Genomic DNA, 12,760 nt, shown 5'->3' with positions numbered 1-12,760 from the left:
TCATCTGGCTGGGCACCATGCATGATTATTTTTTATAAATCCGGTCATTTATCAATTTAAAATTTTTTTAATTTTCTGACTGCATTGATGATACTGCATTGTATTGTGTTGGTGCTCAGAGAATCAGGTTGATAAAGGTATATGTGAAAAATATACCACAGATTCGGTCACAGATTTCTGGCCCTTAATTCACTTAAAGTAACTTAAGCCTCTAACAATGGCCCCTCCTGAACTTCTTGACGCTTTAACAGCCCCAAGACAGCCTCAGGCGTAGACCTTGGCTGGCCTTCCTGAGACACACCCTTCTTTGTAGCAGGTGACACAATTCTCGACATTTTATGTTGATTTGTGGGGTCATTAGGCCAGTTAATTATGGCTCACCTGGTACCCGGCACATAGCAGGCGGCTGATTTGGATGGAGAGGCTCACAGGCAACTCCCTGGGTTTACAGGGAAGGCCTGGGGCGGCGGAGGGAGCTGGTGCCTGAGGGGGGTGTCTGGAGCCTGNAATGACTGCTAATGGGTACGGGGTTCCTTTCTGGGACGATGAAAACGTTCTGAAACTAGATAGAGATGATATCTGCAACTCTGAGAGCACTAAAAAACCACTGAACTGTATACTTGGAAAGGGTGAGTTGTATGGTATGTGAATTAGTCTCCATAACTCTTCCTGGCTCAGTGGCAAGTGGCTTCCCCTCCCTGAGCCTCAGTTTTCTTAGAGACACATAGGAACATCATGAGGATTAAATACAGGGAAAGGGTCTGGCACCCAGCAGGGGCTCAAAGACATGCCAGTCCCTGCCCCAGGAGGCCCCGCCTTCCCTTGCCTCACCCCTGCTTGTCAGGGCACAGCCCCGGGAGCCCACCCCCTCAGACTCAGGCCCGCTGGGAGCACATGCAACTCAGCTCCAGCCCAGCAGGAGGGAGGCCTCGGAACCTTAGGAGTCCTTTCTCCCTAGCCTATCCCCCTCTCCTGGAGGACAGTCCCAGCCACAAATGGTGGCTGCTGTTTTATTGTTAACATTCCCTCAACTTACAGCTTGGGAGATGAGGCCCAGAGCAGGCAGGGCACAGCAGGTGCTGGGACCCAGACCTCCCAGCTCCAAGGCCAGGCTCGTGACTGCTGGGAGAAAGGGTTTTCTCACTTCCTCATTTCCATCTCTTACCACCTCCGGCAGGCTGTCAGGACAGGCACTGGCCCATTTCCCAGCAGGGAGGCTGAGGCCCAGAGGGCGCAGGACACCCACCCACCCATACATGCACCCCTCCACCTCATTCCCCCATGCAAAACCCCAAGGTTACCATGTCACAGGAAAGAGCAGACAGCGTGGAATGAATGGGTCGGGCAGAAGCAGAGGAAGGGAGCCCGAGGCAGCAGAAAACGAGTTTGAGGTCCTCCCTCTGCCCCAGCCTGCCCCACCACCAGCCTATGCCAACAGCAGGCTGCTGTCTACAGTTAACTGCCTAGACAGAATCAGGGCTAAGGCCAGCGTGTGCAATTCCACCATCAGCAGTGCCTGTCCTCATTGGTACATTTCACGCAGCACCTTCTATCTGTCTTAATCCAAATAATAACTCTAGAAGTTAGAGATTATTGTTTGCATTCCCAGATGAATAAACTGAGTCCCGGGAGAATGGAGGTGGGGAGTGACACATGTAGCCACCTACCATGCTCCAAGCACTTANGGAATACTTACTAAACCAGACGGAGACTGAAGGAGACAAAGGCAGTGAGAAAATAAAGGAGGAACACCAGACTAAAAGTTAAAGCAACTCATTCATTTATTCAACCATTCACTCATTAACTTATTCATTCAACAAACATTTGAGACAAATGAGGCCATACACAGAGGTCAACGCCCACCACACAGTAAGCACTCAATAAATGTGAGCTGGTGTTACTGTTATTATTTAGCGTCTACTGTGTGCCTGGCACATACGGAGCTGCAGTAAGAGAGACAGGCAGAGACTGTGAGGGAGAGGAGGAGCGGAGGGGAGCAGAGAGCATGTCATGACAGAGAGGAGGCCAACGGGAGGGGAAGGGAAGACGGAGACCAGACCGGGGCACGCTGTGGGGCAGAGGCCGCAGGGGCTGAGAGCCCTCTGGTGGTGCCCAGGAAAAAGGAAAGAGGTGCTCGCCTGCTGATGGGGGCACAGAGTCTGGTACAACCCCTAAAGAGGGTACCTCTGCAGTCCCCCTTTGACCTGCTCCTGAACTTTGATCTTTAAGCCAAAAAAATGAAATGAAAAGACCACCACTGCCCCAGACCTCACTGAGGCGGCCTTCAGGGTCTCTGAGGACCTCGGCCGCTCAACCACACCCCAGTTCCTCCACCACTCTTCCAAAGCCCTTAGCCCTGACTGCCTGGGGACTTGAAGGAGGGATCTGAGGGAAGGGAAGGGGAGACACGGAGCCCAGCAACTTCCAAAGGACCTCGGAGGGATGGGGACACTGGGGCATTTTGCTGCCCTGGGCTTGTTGCCACCTCTGAGCAGAGGTTGTACAGATCATCCAGTACCATGTGGGTGACTATGAGGCCCTGTTCCTCTCCTCCACCTGGAACCCTTTCTCTCTGTGTGTGGCTGCCCCTTCTCATCCCTTACCTTTGGACTTAAATGTCAGCTCCTCCAAGAAGCCCTCCTGGACTACCTTTCCTGTATCAGCTCCCCCTCTCCCATCTCAGCACCTCCTCCAACTTGAATTGTATAGTCACGCGCTTATTTCCTTGCTTATTGCCTGTCTCACCCTCCAAATGGAAGGTGCCACCTGAGTAGGGGCATATCTGGTCTGGCTCACCCCTGGAGCCCCAGGACCAACCCCACTGCCTGGCATGTGGTGGGTGCTAGAGAAACATTCACTGAGTCACTGACTCAGTGAATAAAGAAAGGGGACAACTCCTGACCAAGCAAGGGCTGAGAAGGTGAATGGGCTTCATCCAAGGGCATAAAGGAGTCTGTGATCAGCGAGGAGGACAAAGGAGGGCCAGGTGACAACAGGACATCTCTAGACTTCAAGACAATCCTCCAGAAACACACAGAGGCCCGACTGGGGTGTTTTGAGGTCCTCATGGGTGGAAGGCTGGATAGATGACAGACGGATAGGTGGGTAGATAAATATTTGAATGAGTGATGATGGATGGATGGATGGATGGATGGATGGATGGATGGATGGATGGATGGATTGGACAAATAAATGGATGGACAGGTAGAAAGATGGGTAGCTGGATGAATGGATGAGTAGCTGATGAAGGAAACAGTTGAGGAAAGGGGCTGGTTTCTAAGTCTGGGTCAATTTAGGGTACGTTAGGGACAGCAGTGTCCGGACTCAAAAAGGATCATATACACTGAACTAGTTCAGCAGGAGCAGAGGTTGGGAGCAGAGATGACGATCAGACCATAAGCCCCACTCCCTCCCCGAAATAGCCCAAAGCTTGGGGAAGTCCCTGGACTCCCTAAATGATCAGAAAGGAGGGCTCAGTCTCATAAGGCAGTGGGTCTGCAGGTGACAGACACCAGGGTCATGCTGGAAACAGAACCCCAGGAGTCTGTGTCTGCAGAGTGCCACACAAACCACAGGAAGATGCCAGGAAAATGCCTTTGAGTCTGGAGTCCAGGCTGCAGGACTCAGCTCAGCAGAACCCGCTGGCGGGTCCAGACAAGGTGACCTAAGGGATTGGAGGCTCCCTGTCCCCACCTACACCTAGCATAGAATGCATCACTGAGACGGCCATGTGCTGTTATCCCACCCAGGGACTTCTCCCCACTCTCCTTCTATCCTTTCAGCCAGGTCTCCTTCATGGGAGAGAAAGCATGAACGCTTTGGAGCTTTGAACGCTCCCCAAGCCCCAGGAGAGCCACCAGGTGCCCAGGAATGAAGGTGATACTTGGAGAAGGCCCAAGAGGGGCAGCTGGGAAGTGTGCCAGCAGGAGAAGGTGGATGGATGGATGGATGGATGGATGGATGGATGGATGGATGATAGATGGGCAAATGGATGAAAACATGAGTGAGTCAGTGATTGAGCAAATGAAGGGGTGAATGAACAAATGGATGAACAGACAGCTGGGAGGGAGGGAAATTAGATAAGTATTAGAAATGAAATGAATGAATAAATGATGAATAGTTTGATAGATAACTGACTGGTTGGATGAATAGAAACAGTGGGTAGATGAGAGGATGGATGGATGGATGAATAAGTGGTGAATGAACGAGAGGTTGACTGTATGAGTAGAGGGCTGGACAAATAAATAACAGATAAACAGATGGGTAAATGGATATTTGACTGATGATGGACAGATGGATTAGACAAGTGGATGCACAGGTGGAAACATAGGTAGCTGGATGAATGAATGAGTAGATGATGGATGGATGAACAGATAAGTATATGGAAGGATGGAGAGGTGGGTGGATGGGTGGATGGATGGATAGATGAATGGATGGATAGATAGGTGGATGGATGGATGGATGATGGATGGATGATGGATGGATGGATGGATGGATGGATGGATGGATGGATGGATGGATGGATGGAAAAATGATGGATGGGGCCAGCCGAGTGGCGCGATGGTTGAGAACTGGCTTGGGATGCCAGAGGGCCCCGGTTCGGATCCCACATATGAGGGCCAGTGACACTGCCTTCTACAGCTAAGATGCTGAACAACGGCTCAACCTGGAGCTGGGCTGCTGTGAGGTTGCCATGGGCTACCGTGTGTAGCCAGCAGCCAGCGACTGATCTGCCTCACCAGGGAAGAGCGCAATGATGGTGCCAACTTGGGCCAGTGAAGCAACTTCCTCCACAACTGGACTGAAGAACAAAAGGACAGCAACTTGTCTGTTCTCCTTCCCCCAATTCCCCAGCACTGTTCCCATCCCCCAATTCCCCAATAAAAATCTTAAAAAAAAAAGAAAGAAAAATGATGGATGGACGGATGGATGGATGGATGGATGGATGGATGAGGTGGATGAATGGGTGGGTGGATGGATGGATGGATAAATAGGTGGATAGATGGGTGGATGGATGGATGGATGATGGATGGATCGATGGATAGATAGATGGATGCATGGGTGGATAAATTCAACACACAGGAGGGGACCACTGGCCAGGCAGCCAGCAATACTCACTCCATGACCTTCCTCCTCCACCGCTTGTTGTCACTGGGGTGGTGACGATAGGTGCCATAGTCAAAGAGCGAGTCCATGGGTGCCTTTTTGGGCCCGGGCACCACTGAGGACTCGTACAGGGTGGACTCCAGCAGGTCAATGGGGTTGGGTACCCCCTTCCGGAAGGCACCCTGGAACTTCATGCGCAGGTTTGGCCGCCCATCGCCTGGGCCGGAGGGGCGCCCAGCATCAGCCGCTGAGGCCGAGGGGGAGCCGTCCTCCCCCTCAAACAGGTTGGCCAGAGAAGAGAGAGGGAAGGCCTCCCCACCAAGTATGCCATTCTCATCCCCGGGGGGCTCGGCCACCTCCGCAGGCCCTGTGTGGGGGCTTTCGCTGGGGTCCGCCATGCTGATCCCAACTTGTCTGCACTGCTTGGCCTGCAATGGGAACAGGAGGCGAGTCAGGCAGAGCCCGGCCAGGGGTGGGGGATCCAGGAAGCCCCCCCACATGGGCAAATAGCACTGCTGCCAGCTGCTTCAAAGCCACCGTTGTAATGACAGAGCTGTGGGGGAGCCACTCCCAGATGTGGTTGGCCGCCGGCCCCAGGCAAGACCTGCAACAGGAGCCTCTTTCAGGGACCTGGAAATGTGAGTCAGCCTCAGGTCCAGCTATCCTGAGCATTAGCTGGAGGAGGAAGGGCCTCCGAGTCACACTGGGACCCCGAACCTGGAGCCTGAAGCTGACTCCTGACCAACCTAACCAGCTTTGGAGCCCCACAAAGCAGGGCTCACAGCCAGGCTCCACACTTAGCAACCGTGTGACGATTGGCCAGTCAGCATTCCACAGCCTTGGTCTTCTCACCTGTAAAATGGGGGCGTCAAAGTGTGGGGCCCCACAGTCAGCACCTACTAAAATATAACCATTACCTGCATGCCTGAGGCGCAGCTGGCGCTCAGAAAATCCCGTGAAGCCTGTGTCCTCAGTACTGAACCCAGAAGTCCTCAATTTCCTCATCTGGCACCATCATGAGGACCCCCACTTTCCAGAAAAGGGAAGCAAGGCTCCAAGACTGTTAGCTGACTTGCCCCCAGGCACAAACGCTGCTCCCGGTGCCAAGTGCCGGTCCCTTCCCTGCACTCTTCGCCTGGTTAACTCCTGCCCTCCTGGGTCCCCAGCTCAACTCCCCCTTCCTCTGGGAAGCCCTCCCTGACCATTTGTTTGCGGGATTAGTTAATTCCCAGGCTGCATTTGTCTTGTTCACGCCTGCGTTCCCAGCACCTAGAAGTGCACCATAAGACAAAACAACCTTACGACAAAGGTATTATTTGTTTCCAATTTCCTGAGGAAATTGGAGCTTCAAGAAAGGCAGTCACAGCTTAGAGGGAGAAGAGCTGGACTTGAACCTAGGTATCTCTGGCTCCAGGCCCAGTGTTCAGCCAGGAGCAAGGGCAGGGATGGGCAAGACCCTGCTGGCTGGCTGGTGGCCTCCTGCCCTCTGCAGCATGTTATGCTGGGCAGGTGGGGCTGGGTACCGAGGGCGAGTTGCCTGGAACTCTCACCATCCCACCCAGGCTGCGGGGAGATGTCTGAGAAGCCCTCTTTTCTATGTCTCCCTTCTGCCCGGACACATTAGCAGAGGAACAAATAAAGATGGGTTCCCACTTTGTTTGTTCTGTGGCTGCCAAGAGAGAAGGCTTGGGCCAGAAAAGGCGGGCGCACTCCAAGAGGCCTCTCTTGGTGGGCTCAGCGGGGCACACAGATGTCATTGCTACGGCCAGGGACTGGTCCCACTCTGGGCACAATGTGGAAGGGGAACCTGGACTTTACAGTCATTCAGGCCTGGGTTCTAACTCCAGCTCTGCTATGTACCTGTCATTTAGCTACCCGAGGCTCAGTTTCCTCGTCTGTGAAGTGGGTACAATTGTAGTAGCTTTTTCATAGATTTGCAGGAAGAGTGAAATGAGATCAAGCATGTCCGTTGCTGACTTTGAGGTTAAATTAGAGGCTGTCAGTGATTATAATCAAAGGAGGAAAGAAAGGTTAGGAGCACAGGTTCTGAAATCAGATATATATGGTTCTTTCCTGGCCCTGGTAACTAATAGCTGTGTGATCTTGGGCCAATTACTTCCTCTCTCTGAGCCTCAGTTTCCCCACCTGTAAAACTGGGGTGGCCACACCTCCTCCTAGAGTTCTTGGGAGATACCAGTGACCTCAGGAATTTGAAGTACCCACTCAGTGCTGGCACCTAGTAGGACCACAGGAGACAGTGGTTCCCATCCACCTACCATACCAGGTGGGAGGGGGAGGCCTGGATCCTTGGCCCCTAGTAGCTGCCACACTAGTTCGGGCTTTGTTCTGCAGGAATGTGGGGCAGGCTGAGGCAGGGAGGGGTAGCTGCTGGAGGTACAGGTCTTGAGAGAGGAATTAGACTCCTCTGGACACAGCCCTGTCCGCCTCACTGGGGACGCCAGGGTCAGGCGGAGAGGAGGTATTGGGCACATGCTTCTGCTGTCAACACCCTCCTAATTACTGCACCCCTTCCCAACCAAGTCACCCCTTCCCCCGCTGGGGCAGGGATTAATGGACACTACTCCCCAGCTCAGGGAGCTCCCAAGGCCAGAGGAATCAGCTGGGAGGGCCTTTCCAAATCCTCCCCATGCCTGCACCCTAAGGAACCCCAACCCAGATAGCACCCAGGGTTTCTGGGGGCTCCACACCTGTGGGTCTGAAGTCAGCTAGCCTGGGGTTCAAATCCCCTCCCAGCCACTCACTCATGGCTTATAGCCTTGGGCAAGGCACACGGTGATCATCATTATTAGCATTTTAATTGTGATGAAATAAGAATTATGAAATACACATCCATCATCATCGGGATTCTGTTGCTGTCACTCTGTGCCAGGCTCCCGCCCACATGCTTCACACGTGCTCTCACCCAATCCCCACTGCAACCCTAGACCAGCGGTTCCCAGCGGGGGCCCATCTGCTCCCCAGGGACACTCGGCGATGGCCTGGGACATGTTTGGTTGTCACACTGTGCAGGGGACAGAGGGCTACTGGCATCTAGTGGGTCAAGGCTAGGAATGTTGTTAAATATCCTACAATGCAAGGACAGTCCCCAACACAAGGAATGGTCCAGCCCAAAGGTCAGCAGAGCTGAGGCTGGGCAATCCTGCCCCTGTAGGTGGGCACTGCTACAATTCCCAGTTTACAGCAGAGGGGACTGAGGCTCAGACAGGTGACGTGCCTTGCCTGAGGCCACACAACCGGTTAGCAGCAGAGCCAGGATTCAAATCTGAGCAGCTGGCTACAGAGCCTGGGCTACCCTAACCCCTCAGTTGACTGGGTACAGCCTGGGTGCCAGGTGCCACAATGCTGAGCCCTTACAGTATCTTGTTCAAGCTGCACAACAGCCCTGAGAGGTAAGGATTATTACTCCCAGCCCATGCTGATCTCTCAGAGCCTCAGTTTCCCTACCTAAAATGAGGCTTGCAATAACAGCGTCTATCCCGTAGGGCTGCTAGGACATAAGGCGAGTCGGGTGTCTCTTGGGCACCGATGAAGCCCTTGAAAAATGCCTTGTTCGCCATCAGCACCGTTATGTCCCCTTTGCACCCCCTTCCTATGCATATATAGGTAGTACTACAGCCTGGCATTCGTGTCCCATGTTAAAATTCACCAAATTCCCAGCCGTGCCCTCAGTTAATCTTCCGGAGTCTGGTGAGCAAAAGCTGGGCTACTGCTCCCACTGTACAGCTGAGGAAACTGAGGCTCCAACAGGCCACCCGGGGAGCAAACGGCCTCTGGACCCTAACCCTGCATTCCTTCCGCACCACACCACCCAAGCATGTGTACACACCAGTGCACACGTGTACACACACACACACACACACACACACACACACACACACGCTGCTCTGTGGCAATTCCCTCCCCAAACACTGCCCTGCTCTCCGTGGTCAGGGGAAAGAGTTCCCTCCCTGTTCTAATTTGCCCTGTAGGCTGTAATTACACATTCCAAGCCCTTGCCAGACTTAGGCGAGAAGGAGGGGGGCTGGCAGGGGAGAGGCAGAGTCCTCCAGCGCTTCTCTGCGCGTGAACGTCCTGTATGGTCCCGTATGCTTCTTCGTGGCACCAGGCAGGAATCTGGGGCTCAACCCAGGAAGTTTCCACATAAGTGTGAACATGCCCACACGCGGTGTGTCACCACTGCGTCCATGTAAAGCAGCGGATTTCAAATGTTTTTGTCTTAAGCATCCAAACCCTGTGTTTAAACACATACGCTAGACTGTATGTAGTCCACGCACAGATAGTAGTTGTGGCAGGATGGATGGAGGGGAGGATCGGAATCTCAGGGCCCAAAGAGCAGGATTAGAAACCATTCACCTAGTCGCTCATCCAACAAGAATTTATTGAGCACCTACTGTGTGCCAGGTACTGGGGACACAGATGGGAGCAAGACAGAGAAATGACTGACCTGCTGGTGGGGGAACAGAGTAAGAAAGCAAGATGAAGCAAGAAACAGTCATGTCTGGGGGTGATGAGAGCTGTGTAGTGTAGAGAGTGGCTGAGTTACAAGGTGCAGGGGTCCCGAGGAGGGTGAGGAGACACAGGGCTGAGCCAAAGTCCCCCAAACCTTCTTCTCTGCCTCTGACAGACTCCGGGCTCTCTAGGAAACAGGGCCATCCGGAAGGTCACACATTCTGCTCTGATGGCCCCTGGGGACTCAGTCGGGGCAGCCAAATCCACTCCCACCTATCAGGAGCTGGTGGGGCATGGAAAGAGTGTGCATTGTGACATCAGACAGATCAGGAGGTGGACTCCCAGGCCTTTCGCTCATTCGCTGGGCAAGCTTGAGCAAGTTACTCGGCCTTTCTGAGCCTCACTTTCCTTACCTACCTATGAGGATCTTAACTGGGTTATTGTGAGAATGATAGAGTTGAGTCAAGCACCTGGCACAAAGTAAGGCTTCAGGAAACAGCAAATTGCATGACTAAGTGAATGACAGGTGCCTTTTCTCTGAGAATCCTGGATTCAACTGGGGATGTGGGAGTCTCCCCCACCATCCCCCTGCCCCGCCCCCCACTGTGCAGGGTGGAAGGGCCCATCCTTACCTCATCAGTACCCCACGGCCCTGCCTGATCTCATGGAAACCCTGGCACACGCCTGTCAAATCCCATCCTCCTGATTACGTGATCGAGGAAAGCTGCTTAAATCTGGGGACAAGTTTGGGCATGTGGGGGCTGTTCCACCCCAGGGGGAAGAATTCTAGGGAGCTGGTTTTTCCTGGTTCCCTCCCTCCTGGGACGAATGCACTCCAGCAGGCATCCGTTGAGTGCCACCTGCTTGCAGGGCACCCAAGGGAAACATAAGAGTGGACGCTCATGCAAGTCCAGCAGGGAAGGCAGATGGCTTTTCCCCACTCCGGCCCTGCCTGGCACTCTTGCTCCACTGGCCCCCTTTCCTCAGGTCTCATTGTAACCAACACTTCCTTTGAAAAGCCTTCCTGACCCCCCAGTTGTGCACTCTCAGAGCAACAAGTGTCTCCCTTTAGAGCTGCAGTTCTCAGCCTTTCACAGGGGTCGCCTAAGACCATAGGAAAACACAGATTTTTGATGGTCTTAGGAACCGAGACGCCGCTCCTCTATCCGTCTCCAGGCCCACATGCAGATACGCCCACATCCGAGTACCCCCTGCGACCCCTGTGAAAGGGTTGTTCGACCCCCAAAGGGGTCGCGACCCACAGGTTGAGAACCGCTGCTTTAGAGCACTTTCCATGATTTACATTTTTAATATTCTTTTGTCTTCTCTCCTCTCGAGTTTTCATTCCATGAGGTAGGGTCTATTTTGTGTCTGCTGTCCCCCCAGCATTTAGCACTGGGCTGAGGCAGAAAGCGACATTAAAAAACATTTGCTTTCTTAAACTCTAAGACCAGGGGCCTCTGATGTTCTCGGAGGGAGGGGGGTAGGGGGAAGAGGCACTCATCCTGATGGGGGGACAGGGACAGGCTGCAACGAGGACGGGTGTTTGGACTGGGGCGGGGGAGGGGGCTGGGGCTTGACAACAGGAAGTAAATAGGAGGGCAGAGGACACAGCAGGTCAGTGTTGGGGTGAGAAAGTGCAGGGGGCATTGGGGAATGGTGTGGCCTGAAGCAATGTGAGAAAAAGGTTCATGAAGGAAACAAAGACAGGTGAGTGGGGCGGGGGGAGGCAGACCAGGAGGAAGGTTTGGGGCTCTCAGGCAGTACACTTCCTCCTCCCCTTATCCTGGGGCTCCTTGTCCAACCTGCAGCCCCCCCCCCTCCGCTTCTGGCGGTACCCTGGAATAAATGCGACTGTGAGTGCCTGGCATTCTAGATCAGTTTTGGAGGGGAGGTGTGGGTGGGGAAGGGACTAGCAGGACAGGACCCTGAGGTGTGCTGGTGCTGGAGAGGAAACACCAGGCCTGTCCAACCCCCAACCTTCCAGGTGAGGAAACTGAGGCTCAGAGAGGTGGAGTCACTCGTCCAGTGTGCCCAGCTCCTGCGAGGGGTACGCAGGACTAGGACCCGTGTGGTCCTAGGACCTGTGTCCTCAGTGGATACTTTACAAGGACCAGGGGAATTCGAGAAGGGAAGGGTGGAAGGAGGGGTGGAGGAAGTGGTGGAGGATAGGTGATGGGGACCATGGCCCCAGAGGCAGACTGACTGCCAACTCACCAGCTATGTGACCCTGGGCAAGTCACCTGGCCTTCCTGTGCCTTGGTTTCCTCACCTGTAAATGGTGATGATCCTAGCGCCCACCCCAGGGGACTGTTGTGATGGTTAAATTAGATACTGCCTAACACACTGAGCCCAGTGCCTGGCAAAGCGCATGTACTCAGCAAAAGATGGCTGCTATTAGCATCCTCATTATCATTATATTATTATTATTAGAGGATGGATGAACAAACCGACCAAGGACCAATGAAGGTGTGACTGCCAGGGAGGGTGGAGTGGCTGGGCCCAGAGACTGCGATCCGGCAGCCGCCACTGGGAGCCGCCGGCTGGAAGCTCAACCTCTTGGCCAAACGAAACCTCCTGCCTGCCAGGTTCCCTGGCCAGCGGCAGCAGCAGGGGGCATCACGCCATGCCGGGCACCTTCCCCGGCCAGCCTGTATTTACCTAGCAGATCTCAGCCTAGCCTACTTCCTGTTTGCTGCACAGTGGCCGCCTGTCCAGGGTAGACAGAGCCCCAGTGTCCTGTCGGGTCCCCTCACCCAGGAGGGTGCCCCCCTCAAACTCACACCGCCTAGATGGGGCAGGGCTGGGGTGACTCACTGGGCCAGTGTGGCCACAGCACAGACTCAGTCATTCGGAAGGCCCTTGGCTGGAGGGGTTCTGACAGTGCACACAAATACCGCCCCCTCCCGCGCTTTCATGGGCACCCATGCACACTCAAGGGTGGGAGCCACCGGGAGGCAGTGTGGCTCAGTGGTTTAAAGGTCTACACCAGGTAACACTAAGGCCACATATGATAGGATCCCATTTACATGAAATGTCCAGCACAGGCAAATCCAGAGACAAAAAGCAGATGCATGGGGCCGGCCGAGTAGCGCGATGGTTAAGAACTCGCTTGGGACGCCAGAGGGCCCTGGTTCGGATCCCACATATGAGGGCCAGTGACACTGCCCTCTACAGCTAAGAT

At 54.0% G+C, this 12,760-nt stretch overlaps 1 protein-coding gene across 1 annotated transcript in view; it reads right to left on the bottom strand.

Annotated features, from left to right (window-relative positions):
* The window catches only part of TRPV4 (transient receptor potential cation channel subfamily V member 4), a 41,394-nt gene that overhangs the window by 21,769 nt on the left and 6,865 nt on the right, over positions 1–12,760 (bottom strand). Inside the window, exons 2-3 of the mRNA XM_019649062.1 lie at positions 5,119–5,534; positions 1,940–1,968 (exon numbers count right to left, since the gene is read on the bottom strand). Coding sequence (XP_019504607.1) covers positions 1,940–1,968; positions 5,119–5,504 — 415 coding nt within the window. The 5' untranslated portion in view covers positions 5,505–5,534. The remainder of the gene's footprint in view (positions 1–1,939; positions 1,969–5,118; positions 5,535–12,760) is intronic.

This window comes from Hipposideros armiger, unplaced genomic scaffold, assembly GCF_001890085.2.
Source record: "Hipposideros armiger isolate ML-2016 unplaced genomic scaffold, ASM189008v1 scaffold_129, whole genome shotgun sequence".
Lineage (NCBI taxonomy): Eukaryota > Metazoa > Chordata > Mammalia > Chiroptera > Hipposideridae > Hipposideros > Hipposideros armiger.
Note: the sequence above shows the minus strand (reverse complement) of the source record. Positions and strands in the feature narration are given on the sequence as shown.